The sequence below is a fragment of the Jaculus jaculus genome, chromosome 2, assembly GCF_020740685.1.
Source record: "Jaculus jaculus isolate mJacJac1 chromosome 2, mJacJac1.mat.Y.cur, whole genome shotgun sequence".
NCBI lineage: Eukaryota > Metazoa > Chordata > Mammalia > Rodentia > Dipodidae > Jaculus > Jaculus jaculus.
The window spans coordinates 136,228,435-136,246,834 of record NC_059103.1 but is presented as its reverse complement, the minus strand read 5'-3'; the positions used below and the strand labels follow the sequence as shown (position 1 = coordinate 136,246,834).

General features: G+C 37.9%; 1 protein-coding gene across 1 annotated transcript in view; it reads right to left on the bottom strand.

Moving 5' to 3' along the window:
* Nucleotides 1-457: 457 nt before the first annotated feature.
* Dnajc5b (DnaJ heat shock protein family (Hsp40) member C5 beta) overlaps nt 458-18,400 on the bottom strand; it is a 66,235-nt gene continuing 48,292 nt past the window's right edge. The window contains exon 5 of the mRNA XM_045144573.1: nt 458-1,120. Within this exon, the coding sequence (XP_045000508.1) occupies nt 1,026-1,120 (95 nt within the window). The 3' untranslated portion in view covers nt 458-1,025. The remainder of the gene's footprint in view (nt 1,121-18,400) is intronic.

Sequence of the window (18,400 nt, the reverse complement as noted above, 5' to 3'; positions counted from 1 at the left end):
ATTTAGAATTTTGTTCTTTAACTTCGTGTGTTTTTCTTTTTTTTAAAGATTTTATCTTTATTTACTAAAGACAGAGAGAGAGAGAGAGAGAGAGAGTAAGGATGGGTGTGCCAGGGTCTCTAGCCACTGCAAATGAACTCCATTTGCATGTGCCACCATGTGCATCTGGCTTATGTGGGACCTAGAGAATCAAACCTGGGTCTTTGTGCTTTGCAGACAAGCCTCTTAACCACTAAGTATCTCTCCAGCCCATGTGTTTCTTTTTCTTGGCATGGCTAATCTGGGCAGGTTATTTAAAAAAAATTTTTTCCCAAGAAAATAATCAGCACATTGTTTGGAGCTGGTATAGACTCACAATGGTTTTATGGATCACTTAAATATTTAACCAGATCAAGATGTTTTGTTGTTGTTTCTGAAGTCAATTTAAAATAACATATACAAAACTTATTTGGTCCTGGTTTAACTTCTCAATTTTCACTAAGTGCCAATTTTTAATCTGTTAAAATATACTTTAAAAGACTGAATTCTCTCTTGTCATGTTTCTGTAACCATATATAAGATTGACAGAGAAAGAGTTCTGCAATCAACAAATTACTCCTAAGTCTCATGTGTGTTTTGCTGACAGTATTTGTGGCAGGTATGAATACCACATTTAGTTAGCTAGAGGAAGGCTATCTTCTCTTTTGGCATAGTCTGACTTTAGCCTGTAGAGAATGAGATGTGGCTCACCTTGAGAGCAGACTCACAAAGACTGTCCACTGCCACCTTTCTAACCTCATGCAAAGAGTATAAAGCAACTCTTCAGGCCTTTATTCATCAAAACTGAATGTTTTTCATTAGCAATTCTACTCAAAGAGAAAGTCTGAATATTGAGAAAATTATGTAGCAATCATCTTCCCCTAACCTAAAAATAAAATACAAATGTGAATATGTTCACAGCATTTCATGTTCCCACCTCCCCCATGAGGACCCAGAGACATGGCTGAACCAAGAGGAGGACCTGTGGACCCTCAACTGGACCACCATTAAGAGTCTGTGCAATAACTCCGAGATCCATCTCTGATAAGCTGTGTTTTCTCATTTGCATTTGTAGGCTGGAGAACAATTGGAATGTCCACATCTGGAAAAAAAAAATAAAGAAGTGAGGGAGGGAATTACCATGGGATATTTTTTTATAATCATGGAAAATGTTAATAAAAATTTTTAAAAAAGAAAAAGAAAAAGAAAACAAAAAATAAATAAAGAAGCAGTAATCCCTCTTTTATCAAATTCCTTCAATAATGAAGCAAGGTATTTCTGTTGAAATAATGATTATCAAATCAATTCTCAAGATATTAGAAAGCCCACTTGTCTAATTTCTAAAGAAGAGACTCTGTCTGCATTATTCATTTAAGTTCTGCCAATTACAGAATTATAAAATGGAAGAGCTAAGTGAACTAAACACAGCTGTCACCTTGAGGGCATTTACTAAACTTCATGTACTAGCACTTTAGTTTTTACCATCCTGAGGGTATGGAGACAGGACTAAATATGACTGTGTAGCTTGGACACTGCAACTTCAAGGGAAACTTTTCATAGAAACTACAAAATATGTTTAAGAAAGTTGTAGCTTATACAAAAGATGACCCCTAGAGTTGTCTAGTACATAATTGTGTGCCTGGACCTCACTAGGACAGTACTTACAACCCAAGACTTGCTTCAGTAGAGTGTCTAACAGGAAGTTTTCCACATAAAGCTAGTGTCCAAAATAGCTATGCTATCTCTTAAAGGGTACATAACGTTTTGTTTCTTTGGGGGTGCTGAGTTGAATTAACCTTCTTAAAATTATATGAAGGTAACCCAATGAACATACAAGTAGGTAAATCAAGTTTTCTGTATCTATGCATTCTAAGAAATCAAAAAATGATCACTGACATTGAAATAGTTCAGTACAAATATGTTCCCAGGAACCTAGCAGAAACAAATGACCTCACATTTGACCTAGCACTAAAGCGTCCCCATAAAACTATAATAAAATTGAGCTCATAGTGGAGAGTTGAGGAGAGAGGAGAAAAGAGAATGACATAAAAATAATGTACACTAAGTAAATCCTACAGTAAGAACAGAAGACCAACTAAGAGGCAGAGAAACTTTATTGCATTTATAAGACAAGGAGGGGCCTCGGGGAGGGGGTAGGACATGGAGGAGGCTAACAATGGTACCAACTTGACTGTATTCACTGAGTACAAAACTAATTACTAAAAATAAAAGAATTGTTAAGATGATCATTTAAATTTGAAATTAATAAAATTCTACTGGTTATAACATGTAAAGTTATATCTCAAAACAATTGGTATATGTTTAACATCTAAAGAGAGAACTGGTGAAGCAGAAGGCTGATCTGAAGAGATTATTTAGAATGTGAGAGTGAGACAGATACAAGAAGAAAATATGAAAAAGGCTAAAAGTTACAAAGGGCAGAGAAGTAAAGCTTAGCTTATATCTAACATGACTTTCAGAAATAAATGAAAAAAGCAGGAAAATTAATATTTTTAAAAAATATTTATTTGTACGCAGAGAGAGAAGAAAGAGAGGTGGAGGAGAGAACAGGCACTACAGGGCTTACAGCGACTGCAAATGAACTCCAGACGTATGTACCTCTTTGTGCATCTTTATGCAGCTACTGGGGAATCAAACCTAAGTTGTTAAGCTTTGTAGGCAAGCATCTTATCTGCTAAGCCATCTCCGCAGCCCAGGAAAGGTAATATTTGAATGAGATGCAAGAATAAACAAGGCAAACTAAAAGAGAAGCATGTATTTTAAACATTTAAGTGGTGATGAAAAGCACCAAAGATAATGGCTTTAAAATCAATTTTCTCAATAGCAAATATAGATCAAAAAGTACTTAATTATATGTTTAATATGTCTGAAAGAAGTATCCATTGACCTAAATGTACTGACAAACTCTACTCTTAAGCCATATTAATTTTTTCTTTTTTGAGGTAGGGTTTCACTCTAGCTGAGGCTGACCTGGAATTCACTATGTCGTCTCAGGGTGGCCTCAAACTCACAGTGATCCTCCTACCTCTGCTTCCTGAGTGCTGGGATTAAAGGCTTGTACCACCCTGCCTGGCTGAGTCATATTAATTTTTAAAGGAATGTTATACATATATTTATGAAAAACTGAAATTCTGTCACCTAGACACAATTTACAAGATGCTAGTGAGGGAAAAAGGAAGGGTTATCTGAGGGAAGTTCTGAGCTATAGAGGAAGGACAAGCCAAGAAAATAGTAGATATGTGCACACGAAGGATAATAGTAATTCATGAGGACTAAAATTGAGGTAAAATTATAATAAAATATGTATGTCAGAAAAAGAATGACCAGAACTTTAGTGTTATTAGATTCTTGTATTGTTCAGGAAGTGAGTGAAATTGAGAATTTTAGACTTGGATAACTTAAGTAGGTCTGATAAATTTCCAAGATAATTCTAAAAGAGTGAAACAGAAAATTTAATTTCAAAAGCAAAGAAATCAATTTTTTTAAGTTCTGACAATTCAAAAGAAAGACAGAAAAAAGAATTATCAATAACAAAAACAGAAGAGAAAGCATATATACAGCACTTATTATGCTCTCAGTAGTTAGGACAGTATTGTGTGGTAGGGTTATTACACCTTGTTAGTGATCAGAAAACTTGGGACATAGTCTATGAATGTAATTGGCTTGATGTAGTACATTGGAGAGCTCACATTTACTCCTGGGCAGTATTTCTGTCTGTTCTCTTTTTAAAAAAATTAATTTTAAAAGTTAACATACAAAGTAAGGGGTTTCATTATCACATTTTCATACATACATGTCATTATACTTTATTCTCACCCTCCTCTGCAAACAGCCCCCCTTTTGGCTTCATGCCACAGGTTCTTATAAAGGCTATTTCTATACAGTTTCTCACAGAAAGAGGAAATTTGCAGAAAAAAATCAAAACATATCACTAGTTATAAAAAAATCCCAGAAATATATTGGCTTTACTCTCTCCCACCTTCCACATGGTGGGAGCTCTCTGAATTCCTTCTCTTAATCTAATAAAGGCTCTCTAAATCGAAAAAGAAAAAACATAAATGTATTATCAAATTAAATTAAAACTCCAGTTCTATGCTTCTTTATTAATGAATAAGCAAAGAAAAAAGCCATGAGTAAAAGATTAGGATCATTCATTACATACACACTAACAAAAAAAGCTAATGGAGGGCTGGAGAGATTGTTCAGTAGTTAAGGTGATTGCCTACAAGCCCTAACAACCTGGGTTTGATTCCCTTATACCCACATAAGCCAGATGCACAAAGTGGCACCTACATCTGGAGTTTGTTTATGGTGGCTAGAGGTCCTGGCGTGCCCCACACTCTCTCTCATTTCTCTGTTTCTCTGTCAGTATCTCTATGCTTGGAAGTGAAGAAAGATAAGAGAGAAAAAAGGAAGGAAGGAGGGAAGAATGAGGGGGAGGGAAGGAGGGAGGAAGGAAGAAAGGAAGGGAGGGAAGGAGGGAGAGAGGGGAGGAGGGAGGGTAGGAAGGGAAGAAGAAAGAAAAAAGCTAATGTGACTACATTTTAATAAAGTAAAATACTTATCAAAAGCATTCCTAAAGACAGTGTGCTGGCTCAGGCCTGTAATTCTAGCACTTGGGAGACTGAGGCAGGAGGATCAAGATGTAACCGGGCGTGGTGGTGCACACCTTTAATCCCAGCACATGGGAGGCAGAGGTAGGTGGATCACCGTGAGTTCAAGGCCACCCTGAGACTCCATAATGAATTCCAGGTCAGTCTGGGCTAGAGTGAGACCCTACCTTGAAAAACCAAAAATATATATATATGTGTGTGTGTGTGTGTGTGTGTGTGTGTGTGTTTGAGGGCAACCTAGACTACATAGTGTATTCCAGGACAGCCTGGGATACAGTAAGGTGAGACACTATTTGTTTTTGATTTAAAAGCATTTCTGGGGCTGGGGAGATGCCTTATCAGTTAAAGGTGCTGTTTGCAAAGCTTGCCAGCCTGGATTCAATTTCTTAGTCATCCACAAAAGGCTTCTCACAAAGGTGGCACATCAGGTGTCCTGTTTGCAGTGGAGAGAGCCCAGCATACCCATACACACACGGGCACAGACGCACATGGAAATGCATAAAAATTTTCAAAAGGCATTTCTACAGCCAGAAGATAAACTGCATTATAAGAAAATGTTATCAAGTAGCTATAAAATATTTCAGAGATGGGGCCTTACTCTATAGATTAGTCTGGCCTCAGACTCATGATTTCATATCTCATATTTTCTAGTTTTAGGATTACAGGCACATACCATCATACGCAGCTAAAATTTCTAAATTTATGTGTTATATAACCTTTTTAAAAAATTATTTTAATTTAATTTATTTATTTGAGAGAGAGAAAGAGAGAGAGAACAGGCATGCCAGGACCTCCAGCCACTACAAACTAACTCCAGACGCCTGCACCACCTTGTGCATCTGGCGTATGTGGGTCCTGGGGAATTGAACCAATGTCCTTTGGCTTTGCAGGCAAATGTCTTAACCGCTAAGCCATATCTCCAGCCCTAATCTAAGGTTATATATGCAAACAAAATAACCTTAAGATATATTAAATAAATATCGACAAAACTTTACAGAAGAAATGTATCATCATAGAGGAAGCTTTGAATGTGAATGGGTCTTCCAGTAATTGGCTGCTGAAGCAAGCAAAAAAAAAAAAAAAAAAAAAAAAAAAAAAAGAGTCTTGGGTGGGTGAAGCACTTGCTGTACAAGTATGAGGAGCTGAATTCGGACCCTCAGAGCTCATGAAAAGCTGGATGAAGTAGTGCACATCTGTACCCAGCTCTCCTATGGTGAGATGGGAGGCAGCCACAGGACAACTGACTGCAGCTCTCAGGCCAGCTAGCCGGCAGTATGCAGCAGTCAGCAGCTAAGAGACCCTATTGCAAACAAGGTGGAACGTGAGGAATGACATCCAAGGTCATCCTCTGACTTCCTTACACACACCACGGCACATACATACTTAAGCATGCGTGCGCACACACACACACACACACACACACACAAATCTTTAAGGACATGGAGAATTTGAGGCGTACCATGCTGTAGACTGAACTGTGTCCTACCACCTGATTTACCTGATGCCAGTACATCAGAATGTGGCCTTCCATAGGTAGGTCTTTAAAGAGGGAAGTTAGTTAAAATAATGTTCTTCAGATGAGCCTTGTTTAACACAGCTGTGATCGTCACGCAACAGGACTACCATTTGATGAGACAAGGAGAAGCTAGCAAGCTACTAGACAAGGAGAGGTCTCAGAAGAAATCAAACCCATTGCTTTTATCTCGTATGGCTGCCATAGGAAATGAATACATACAATAAAGTACAATACATACAATAAATACAATAAAGTAGACATAAAAGAGCTTTATGTCCTTGAAATAAGGAAGGCTTTCGTATTTAATACACAAATATCACTAAGCATGAAATAGATTATGAACTTTCGTTCAACACAAGCCTGGTATGGTGACACATGACAGTAATCCCAGCAGGGAAATGAAGTAAGAAAATCACATGTTCCAAGTCAACCTGGGTTACATGAGATGTTGTCTCAAAACAAAACAAAAAACAGCCAAGCGCTGTGGTGCACACCTTTAATCCCAGCATTCGGGAGGCAGAGGTAGGAGGATCGCTGAGAGTTAGAGGTCACTCTGAGACTACATAGTGAATTCCAGGTCAGCATGGGCTAGAGTGAGACCCTACCTCAACAAAAAACAAACAAAAAAACAGAAATAGCAATTCAAAGTACAGTGAGACATACTGTAAACAGTCCTCCCAACTTGCTCTTGAGGAGCGCCTAATACACCCTTTTCCTTGCTTTTCTGTGTAAATTTTGAACACAGCTTTGCCAACTTCTTTAATGAAAGTTCGTTCAGCAAACCCTTTCTGACAGCATTGAGAAAATCTATAGATCAATTTGGCAGAATTGACACCTTTTAAGACGTTAAATCTTTTAAGATATGATATGATACATCATTCCATTGATTTCATCTTGATCACTGCCTTTTACTTCACATGTATCTTAAATATCTATGGATATAACTACTCCAGAATACTTTGTTTAGGTTTGTACTTGTGGAAACAGAAACTGAGTAATATAATGCCCCATCGCCCCTTAAGACAAAGGCTAAGCGATCTCAGGCAATCAGCAGACAATCAGCCTCTGGTGGGCCGATTCCTAAGAACACTTGGTTCCCAATGTCTGAAGTCCCCATGAATAACAGGGATGGGAGACAACAGAGGAAGGATAGACAATGATAAGGGTACAGGACGCGGGAGAAGCAGTGTGTGCTGCTCTGTTCCCTGGGCTGAATGACTGTGTTTGCAGCAGAGCTAAGAAAGGGGTTGATGAGCAGGTACCTACCTTGGGACTGGTATGGGGGTTGAGTGGCTTTGCTGAGTCCCATGATGAGACATGATCTTTACAAAGCAGGAGAAGTTCTGTGAGACCTGCATAACTCAGACTGGCATGGAAGTTGAGATCATAAAGTGCTAAAGCAGTTATTTCAGTGACTCATAACTGGTCGAAGAGCTGAGAATAAGTGGCTGTTCAAGTTCAGCCATAATGGAGTATCTGTACCACTCCCTCCAAGGCTCAAGGAACACTGCAGAAGAGTGGTTAGAAAGAATGTAAGAGCCGGGGGAAGGGGTGGAGTGTTGTGGAAAGTGTCTTCTGAGTTTGAGATGGCTGCTGGCCTCTTGAAGTCTCAGCATAAAGTTGGCTCACTAACATTCCATCATGAAAGTGAAGAAGGGCTCATGAGGACCCACCCCTCCTTGGAGATATTCCGGGCATTAATAGTTGCAGAGAGGGAAGTTTATCACTGGCGTCTGTCTGCAAGTCGCCCTTGCTTCTGCAAATGAGGCTCCTCGCCCAGGTCCCTGTAAGTAACCCGTTACCCATTCTCTTGTAAGTAACTCCAACTAAATGGACTGGTTCACCAAGGTAGACTTGGGTGTAATCATTTATTTGGTGTGTTGTTAGTGCCCTATCTAGGGGGAATAGACATTTGTTTGCTTTCCCAGTGAAAGTTCATGAAACAATACTACCAAACTGAGAGAATATCTTTTAAACAGACACATGAGGAGTTAATATTTAAAATAAAACAAATAAACAAAAATACAGTAAGGAAAAGTCAGATGATATCCTAATAAAACTCTGAGAAAGATTTGAATAAGCACTTCATAGACAGAGAAACCAAGTTACCAATAAGCATATGAGAAATGTTCAACTTACTAGTAGACAAGGAGCTAAAAATTAGAACCACAATAGTATCCCACATACCAGATTGGCACATATTTTTAGTTGGACAATGGCAAGCGTAGGAAAGGATGTGGAGCATAAGAACCATATATTAATTGAAATGTATATTAATGCTACAATTTTGCAGAGCTACTTGACAGTCTAATATGTCATAGTTAAAAATACTCGTTGACTAAGAAAATGCCACTCCCATGTATATACAGACAATCTCTAGCACTCATGACTAGGATTTAGGCACATGAATGTTCATAATAGCACCACTTTCAATGGCAAATACAATGGAAACCACTCCACTGTTCATCAGCAGTAGAATGGATAATAAATTATGAGATGCTTTCTCAGAATATCATACAACAATGAACATAAATGAATGACAAGCACAAGGTGAATCTCAGAAAGATAATGTTGCACTGAAGCCACAAATTAAAGAAAAGTTAATCTGTAAAACCTGTTCATTTAAAGCTCAAAAGTACGCAGAACTAAGCAATACACTGACTGGCAATAGAAATATTGTTGTAATACCAAAAGAATAGTAAGAAATGATCATGAACAATTTAAGGTAATTACTTCTCGGGAAGGAGAACTGAACCAGGAGCTCTACCACTAATGTCAATATTTTTTCTATGATATACAAAGTCAGGTCATAATATCAGTATCTATTTAATATAAATAATAACAATGAAAGAGAAATCCATCATCCCAAAAGGAAACCCAGTGCAGTTGCTTCCTATTCTTCCTTTTCCCTAGGCCCTAGCAACAACTGATTCACTTTCCACCTCTACTGGTTAATTGTTCTAATTATTTTTCCTTTGAGTGCATGTGTGATGCATGCAGGCAAACTTGTATATGATAGTGCCAGAGGGTGATCTTGGGTGTCACTTCTCTCAGCCAACATCCACATTTCTTTTTTTGAGACAGAGTCTTTCACTGACCTAAAGCTCACCAAGTAGGTGATACTAGCTGGCCAGCCAGACCCAAGGATCTACCTGTCTCCTCCCCCCAACACTGGGCTTTTCACAAGGGTTCTGTCAATGCAGGTTTTCATGCTTACAAGGCAAGCATTTAACTAACTGAGCCATCTCACAGCCCCTATTTAGGATATGTCATATAAATAACATCATACCACATTTGTCTTTTGTGCCTACCTTTTTTCATGCCAGCATTGTATCTTCAAGTTCACCCACTTTATAGCATGAACTAGTAGTTCTTTTCTATGGGTGAATAGTAATTTGCCTCTCCTCTACTTTTTTCCACTTTTCTCCACAACCTCTTGATTCCTTTCCTTTTTTTCCTAGCCATCCCCACTGGTTTTGCTCTTCCCTGGTAAAATGTCAAGGATTCCAGCAGCCCCCACTGATCACATCTCACACAGATAGTTTGAACCTTTATGATAGCTTATCTCAGTTTTTTAGGGTTCACTGTAAAATTCAGCCTCTGCACAACTTCTGCTTCAGTCAACCGAAAAAACAAAAAGACAACTATGGAACAACCTGGTAAGACTCTATTGCCTTGCCTGGCAGCTAGAACACCATTCACCATGTTATCCACAGCACTTAGGGACTGTGCCAAATATTTTTTTGGATCAAGATCTGCCCCTAGCATTAATTTTTATATAACTCGTAATACTAAAGACTTCACTAATTGTCTATTCAATTACAAAACTGAGATATTTTATAGCTTATATAAAGGCTTTTAAAGCTATATAATATATTGAGAGTATATAATACTTTGTTCTACTATGTAATCTCAGTTCTCAGTTATAAACTGGAAGCAAACCCCTTGAAATACATTGAAACAGAATTATACTGGAAAGTAAAATTATCCACTATCTTTAGAAGTTTCCTTCCATAAAAATTATGGCTTGCCTTTCATTAAAGGAAACCCATCTCTTTAAATAATGCATATCCTATGAAAGAAAAATAAAACATGATTTTTGATATGAAAACAAATACTATGCAAAATTCCAGATATATATTGAAGTTTATTATTTGTAAATATTTAATAAACTTTGGGTGAATATTAAAGGAAGAATATATGACAAAAATTATTACTAAAATCACTGTGAATTTTAATATTTATAGAATATACAGATTTCAAACAAGTTTCCAAAGTGTTCAAAACAATTAAATTTCAAAACATGAAGATTGCATTAATTATGCTAAGATAACCACAGGTTTTTCAAGGTAAATCCTGCAAAGATGAAAGAAGAGTTTATTTTATAAAAAAAAACAAAAAACACATTTGCCCCTATAAAAGTACTCCACCTCCATAAACCCCTACTTCTTAACTCCCCATCTTATATGTCTTCCACCTTAAATCTTGCCTCCTTCCGGAAGCTGCCCTCACCTACACGCTGGTCAGGCCACCCGCTCTTCCCTTTCACAGCTCTTGTGCTTCTCTTCTGGCAGTTTTTTTTTTTTTTTAATATAGCTATAAATTAGTTATCTCTTTGTATGAGTTTAGTACTCTCTTCTAAATCTCTTCCTTTGGGTTTTAATATCCAAGATACTTGGAACCAGATCTTTATCTCTGGCCTCTAACGCACTCTCAAGTAGACACTAAGTGTTCAATAAATGATTGCCATAGAAAAAAGACGACCTCCATCACTCAAAGGGGTTCTTGGAGCTGCCTTGTCAGAGACCCTTCTGAGCTGGCTCGCTTGTCCTACTGCCTTGGCCCACAGCCTTGATGCTTGCTTGATGTTTTTGTATGACACAGCAGCAAAGGCTTCCAGACAAACTTCAAGTGTTATCTTCTATGCATTGTTTTTCTTTCTTCCTGATTTCTTTCTCTCTCTTTTTTCTTTCTTTTCTCTCTCTCTCTCTCTCTCTCTCTCTCTCTCTCTCTCTCTCTCTCTGTCCTCTTTCTTCATTTCTTTCTTCTTTTTAAGGAGGGGTTTCTCTCTGGCCAAGCCTGACATGGAATTCACTATGTAATTTCAGGCTGGCCTCCTTACCTCTACCTCCTGAGTGCTGGGATTAAAGGTGTGTGCCACCATACCTGGTTGTTTTTCTTTTGGGGTGTGTGTGTGTGTGTGTGTGTGTGTGTGTGTGTGTGTGTGTGTGTTTGGGCACATCAAGGTCTCTTCCCACTGCAAATGGAAGATGCATGTACTACTTTTTGCATCTGGTTTATGTGGATGTCTGAGGAATTGAACTGGAGCCAGCAGGTCTTCCAAGCAAGCACCTTTAACCACCAAGCCATCTATGTATTATATTTAGAAATAGTTTCCTCTTGACCAGGTATAAAATATAAGAAAGAGGTTGAGTAGGGGGTGGCACAAAAGGAAGAATTCAATTCCTTCCTTGATGCCCTTTTCCTGGACAGTCAGATGTGAGGCATGTTGAACATCAGGTGTGATAAATGTCTCAAGATCTTGGCCAAGAGTGAGAACCATATGGCTGCTTCTGCTCAATGTCTGGGAATGGATTTGGACATGATCCCAGTGAGTGCCAAGAACAGCTAAGCAAGAAGAACTCTTATTTCTCTGTGCAGTGAACCACACTGTTGAAGATCCAAGGTCAATACCATAAAATCTTCTTTTTCTTTGGATACTTTATTCAACCTCCTTCCATAAACATGGGGGACAGGAGTGGGAAGTATCATGATTCCCTAAGAAATGTTTAGTGGTTAGCTGGGGCATTTTGATTGGATTTAATTCCATCGACTTCTTAGAAGAAAAAAAGCCCTGAATTTAGCTGACATTTTTGGTCTGCTTTGCTATGATATTCAGAGATAACTGATTGCAATTTAGGATTTTGCTTTTGTTCCTTATTATGCTCACATACTTGTGCATACACACGCATGCGTGCACACACACACACACACACACACACACACACACACACACACACACAGAGTTCTACAGCATAAGATTCTGTTTCAAGATGGATGATAAAGCTCTCTTAGTGGAATTCTGATTTCACTGTGGCTTTCAGCTATCAGAGGAGCATGGGGTCTAAATGAGCTTGTTTAAAATAGAGCTTCCAAAACTTCACACAGTGAAACTAATTTGGGAACATTTGAATGTAAGGGAAATAACCTTTTACCTTTCAGGGCTTAATAAAGTACAGGCAAGTGCTACCACCTACTCCAAGACATTACCTCTCTCTCATTTGATCTTAACTGATTCCAAAGAATATTGTAGCCTTCCTAAGATCCTACAGAGAGGGTATTTTTATTTTGAGAAAGATGAAAAGCCACTTACAAGTTCTCTACTAGGCAGTGAATATTGAAGATACCACAGGTGGAACTTTCCTTCTTTCATTTCTTTAAAAAAAATATATTTATTTAAAAGCAGACAGAGAGAGAGAGAAAGAATGAGAATGAGAATGGGTATGTCAGGACCTAGTGCCACTACAGATGAACTCCAGACATGTGCCACTTTGTGTATCTGGCTTTATGTGGGTACTGGGGGAATACAGCCCAGGTCATCAGGCTTTGCAAGCAAGTACCTTTAACTGTTGAGCCATCTCTCCAGTACATCCTTGGCTTCTTTTGTTTGTTTGTTTTGTTTTGTTTTTTAAGGTAAGGACTAATGCAGGCTGACCTGGAACTCACTATGTAATATCAGGGTGGCCTTGAACTCATAGTGATCTTTCTACCTCTGCCTCCCAAGTGCTGGTATGAAAGGTGTGTGCCATCGCTCCAAGCTTATCCTTGTCTTCTTAAATATAGAAGCTGGGTTACATCTTTTGACATAGTTTAAAGAAACAAAATAACCCAATCTTTTCCTTCTGCCGCCAAATACCATTACTGAACAGAGACCTGTATCACATTGTCCCATTACAAAGACTCCTTAGACTTCAGCAGTAGACATGGTTGAATTATACATATAATAAAAATATACAAGAAGTGAAATTTGTACTAAATAGTACTAAGTGCAAACCAGAAATGTACTTTCTATTTAACCCTTGTTATTTCCTTTCCTTCATCAGCCTAGTAAGGTATAAAAGGAGTTAGGCAATTATTATTTTTATTCTATAAAGAGAATAGCCTCATATTAGCTTTATTATAATTTACATATTGACATTTCTGGATAACAGATAGAATTACAGGGCTGGAGAGATTTCTCAATGGTCAAGGCATTTGTCTACAAAGCTTAAGGACCTGAGTTGAATTCCCCAGTACCCACATAGGGCCAGATATACAAATTGCGCATGCATCTGGAGTTTCCTTGCAGCATCCAGAGGACCTGACATGCCCATTCTCTCTGTCTGTCTCTCTTCTCTCTATCTCTCTCTGCTTGCAAATGAATAAATATTTTTTAAAAGATAGAATAATAGAAAAAGAGAATGCTATATTTCATTAAACTTAGTATTCATTTATGAAAAATAAAGTTCCAATTACCATGTTCACATACTGGTTTTATTTCTGAGGATAGTGTAACTAGAGGCACAGCATTTAGATAAATAATTAATATAAATCCCTGACTCCACCCATTCTTCCACTTCCTACTGTGTCTTATCTAAGCTCTCACCTTTCTTTTTCCAGGAAAATGTCCCAATTTCTGGATAGACAATTTGAAGAAACCAGTGAAAGTGGAAAAGTGGATATGTTTTCCACAAAATTAAAAATTTCAAGGTAGTGACAGCAGAGCAATAAACCAAACACTGGAAAATTTTCGTTAATGCAATAAGTCAAGCAGTCTCGGACGGAATGGACCCTGTGGAGTCTTTCCAATTCTAAAACTTTAGATTTTATGATTAGATACTATATAGGCGTTTAACATATTCCAAGTGAGAAAATGCCATTTTTATGTAATTTCACTAAAACAAAATTATCAAAGTCCCAGTGTCATGTCATTGCTCTGTAATTTCCCCAGTTTTTCCAGGCTTTGCATGTATATCTCACATCAGGTCTTGATATGTGCTGCTTACTTTCTATGAGTACAGTGATTTGATGTGTGGTGACCAGAAGCCTCTTTTGAATGCACTTTTTTCTATTTTCCTTGCTTTTGTTTTTTTTTAATTTTTTTTTTTACTTTTTTATTTATTTGAGAGCAACAGACAGAGAGAAAGAGGGAGAGAGAGAGAGAGAGGGGGGGGGGAGAGAATGGGCGTGCCAGGGCCTCCAGCCACTGCAAACGAACCCCTTGTGCATCTGGCTAATGTGGGTCCTGGGGAATCGAGCCTTGAACCTGTGTCCTTAGGCATCACAGTGCAAGTGCTTAACTGCTAAGCCACCTCTCCAGCCCCACTTTTGTTTTTTTTTCTTTCTTTTTTCTCCTTTATTTTCCTCCCTCCTTCTTTGTTTTTGTTTTGAGACAAGGACTTGCTTCAAACTTGCAGTTCTCCTGCCACAACCCCCTGAGTACTGAAACTACAGGTGTATGCATCATCAAACCTGGCTAAATGTACTTTCTCTTTTTCAAAAAAAATTATTTTTATTTATTAGAGACAGAGAGAGAGAGAGAGAGAGAGGGCAAGCCAGGGCCTCTAGTCACTGCAAATGAACTCCAGATGCATGTGCCACCTTGTGCATCTGGCTTACATGGGACCTGGAGATTTGAACCTGAGTCCTTAGGTTTCGCAGGCAAGCACCTTAACCACTAAGTCATCTCTCCAGCCCTAATTGTATTTTCTTAAAGAACCTTAAGTGGGCTCCTTTCTTTTGTGGAACAGATTAAAGTAAGTCCACTTGTCAGACCACCATCCAGAAAGCACAATCCTTGGATAGAATCTGGTTTTTCATTCTTACCAGTCTTAACTGGCATTAAATTTGCCTATAAGCTGCCAGATGTTTCTGGATTAGTGGAATACAAAGCTGAACCTAATGCCACTCACTGCAAAAGAAGCATAGATTTTCATAATGAACTCTTTGTTTGAAAAGCAACAGTGCCTTCACTGTGTGATTAATGAGACTTAAACCCCAGAGGTCTTCACTAGTGTAGAATCTTCCAATAGTCTATTTACAGAGACTGGGGGAAAAAAATTGTCAAAATTGGAAAAGAAAAACAAAAAAAACTGTTTCTTTCCACATTGACTTTCTTCCTCTTTCTGACAAAGGTTACAGAAGAGTTTAGGGAGTGGGGATTTGATTAAAATAGAATTAAGGATAGCTTTCATTTGAGTTTAATGGGATATAATTTTGTGATTTGCACCAACTCTGTGCATAACTAATTATTGTTAACCACATGGGTGTAGAAATGGCTTAAAGAACACTCCTATAGCTCACTATGTTAATTCATGTACTTAGGAGACACAAAGCCCCAGGCTGTGACACATAACATGAATGTGTCCTATGGGCTTTGGACCTGGGAGGCAACAAGGTTTGAAACTTGTCTGTGGAAATTTCTTCCAAATATTACTATATATATGATTTCATATACATATTTGTAAAATATACTAGATAGGGTCCCCCAGTCATACAGCAATCCCTCAGATTTATAACAACACTATTAATAACAAGGTGTAAAGCTAAGAGAATCCTTCCTAATTCATCAATGATAAAAAATATATAATTTGGTCAAACAATAGAGAAAAGCAGATTTATTTTTATATTTTTTCTACAGAAGATGATATAACACACTGCTGTTATATAAAGAAACAGTCAGTCAATATTTAGTTATATAGAAAGGCAGCAGAGGTGTTTGGCAGTTAAATGATTGCTTTTTCATCAATTTTGTGACACACATGGTATTTTTCAGTTTTTAAGTTCAGCAATTTGTTATGATTTCTTTCTGTCACTTTAAGTAAATATTCACTTTCAGAATTCGTTTGTGTTATTCTCTTAAGTAGCTTGCCCAGATCACATGTATTTCAAGAGCCACAAAACCTGGATCACCCTTGCATAGGATTTCTTAATATTTACAACTAAGCTAAAGTTTGTCCTTTCGGTTAGAGTCCTTAATCTATTCAAAGACAATTGCAGACTCCAAACTCTGCAATGGAGTGGGTGGCTCTGGGGTGTTAGACCTAAGAACAGTAAAAGGAATGCCTAACTTCAAAGAGGAACATCAGTAAGGCAGTGAGTGTGGAGCACTACATTTGAGATATCTAGGTTCAACTTACTGAGTTTGGATTTTCCCACTATAAAGTTAATGATGGACTAGAAGAAAGTATAACGAGACATACATATGTATGAAAATTCCATAATGGCACTCATTACCTTGAACTGCAAATGGTCTAAATGCCCAGTGACACATAAATGGATAATGAAGATGTGCTATTTATACACAATGGGATTCTCTTTAGCAGTACAAAAAAAAAATCAAATTATGAAAATTGCAGGAAAATGACTGAATCTGAAAAGAATCATTTATTAAGTGAAGTGACTCAAATTCAGAAAGACCAAAATTGCATACTGTCTCTGATATGCAGGTCTTAGCTTGTTCTATAAGTATGCATATAGAAGGGGGGAAATGTGGATAAAACCTGTAAACATAGAAAGTAATCAAAAGTGAATGTAAAGAGATGAGCTGGAAGAGGGGAGAGAGAGACAAAAGGATTCATGTGACATGTAAATAGAACTAAGAAAAATGCAGTGGGGAGGGAACTGGGGGAAAGAGGGAGAAGGGGTAGGAGTGAGGAATGGAATCAACAAAAACAAACTGCATTTGAAGATGCTATAAATAAATAAAGAATTAAACAGCTACTTCCCAAAAGAAAAAAAAAAAAGAACTTTAAATGAAAAAGACAATGTTGGCGCATAGCTGACAATGACAGCCCTCCTATCTTCTTGACCCTCCTTGTCTTCTGTCAGCGATTATTGGGCTGACTGATGGATGTTACAGACACAGCCTGTGGTCAGTGTGGCCAGTGACCCCTGACATGATCTTGTAACTGCATACCCTCAGAGACCTGAAGACCTCATACTTACCCTCCTCCTTAGTCTTGAAGAATCTATCATTTCAATTTCACTGAAAATTTTCTCACAAAGTTTTGTCTAATAAGTCACACCCAGAGAAAATGACTTGTAGCCAAAGTAATCAAATATGACATTTTCTTCCTTATTCTTAATCATCTCCCTCACAAGAGCAGATGGGATTGGCGCACTCGGATGATCACTCACAAGCAAGTTGTGGCACAAATACTTGCCCTTCCCTGAAGGAAAGGCCTTTCCGTGTAACCACGTGATTCAGCTGTTAGTAATCCCACTTGGCTGTTCTTTCTGAAAACCCCCATTAAAACATTAAAAATTTGTTTCTTTGTATCAAAAATAATGCAAAATAAAATTGTTTCTCACTATAAGCCCACAATTCAGCTCCAAGGGTAGCAACAAAAATTTAAAAAATGATAATCAGAACACTTCCAGCTACTGGATGGTCACACTTATATCAAGTGATTACAGTTTGCAAAAAAAATCAAATTCTTCTCTCCTCTCTGACCTCCCAATTCTGAAAGAGTCTGGAACCAGTATGATTCACATGACTAAATGTTCTTCCCTTTGGGCTACTTTGAAGTTACTTAGCATCACAGGTGATAGAAGCTGAAATATAAGTCACATGAAAGCCTTTCAGCAGTCTGTGGTGCTATGTTTCAGAGTGATCAAAGAATCAAGGTTTGGCACAGTGCAGAGAAATATACTGTTCTGATTCCAGCAGTTCTGATAACAATGTGTCACTGTCTCAGCTATCAAGCAATTCTTCCAGGGTTTTTTTTTGGGGGGGGGGTAGTGATAAAATCTGTCCACAGGAGAAAAACATCAGTTAAGAATGTAGATACAAGACAGAGTAATATAATGGCAAGTTTGACCCCAACTTGCCTAAACTAAGATATCTCAAAAAACAAACTATATATACTGTGTTCTATGAGATATTATCTTTATACTTTTCTTTTTTGCTTTCCTGATAGAATGAACTTGGAGAATGAGGTAACATATGAACACAGATGAAAATGTGGAGGTGAAGGTGACTTAGCAAACTAGCCCAGCATTTGCAAAAAGCTTCAGCGAAGAATCAGCCACTCCTGTTCTACCCACCCCCAACCCAGAAGTCGGCTAACAGAAGTAAGTTAACAGTTGATGACCTTTTCTGCCTAGGATTTCTAATTCAATGGAAAGCCTAAAGGAACAGGCTGAAATGCTACTCTTTTTTTTAAAAAAAAAATTGTTTATTTTTATTTAT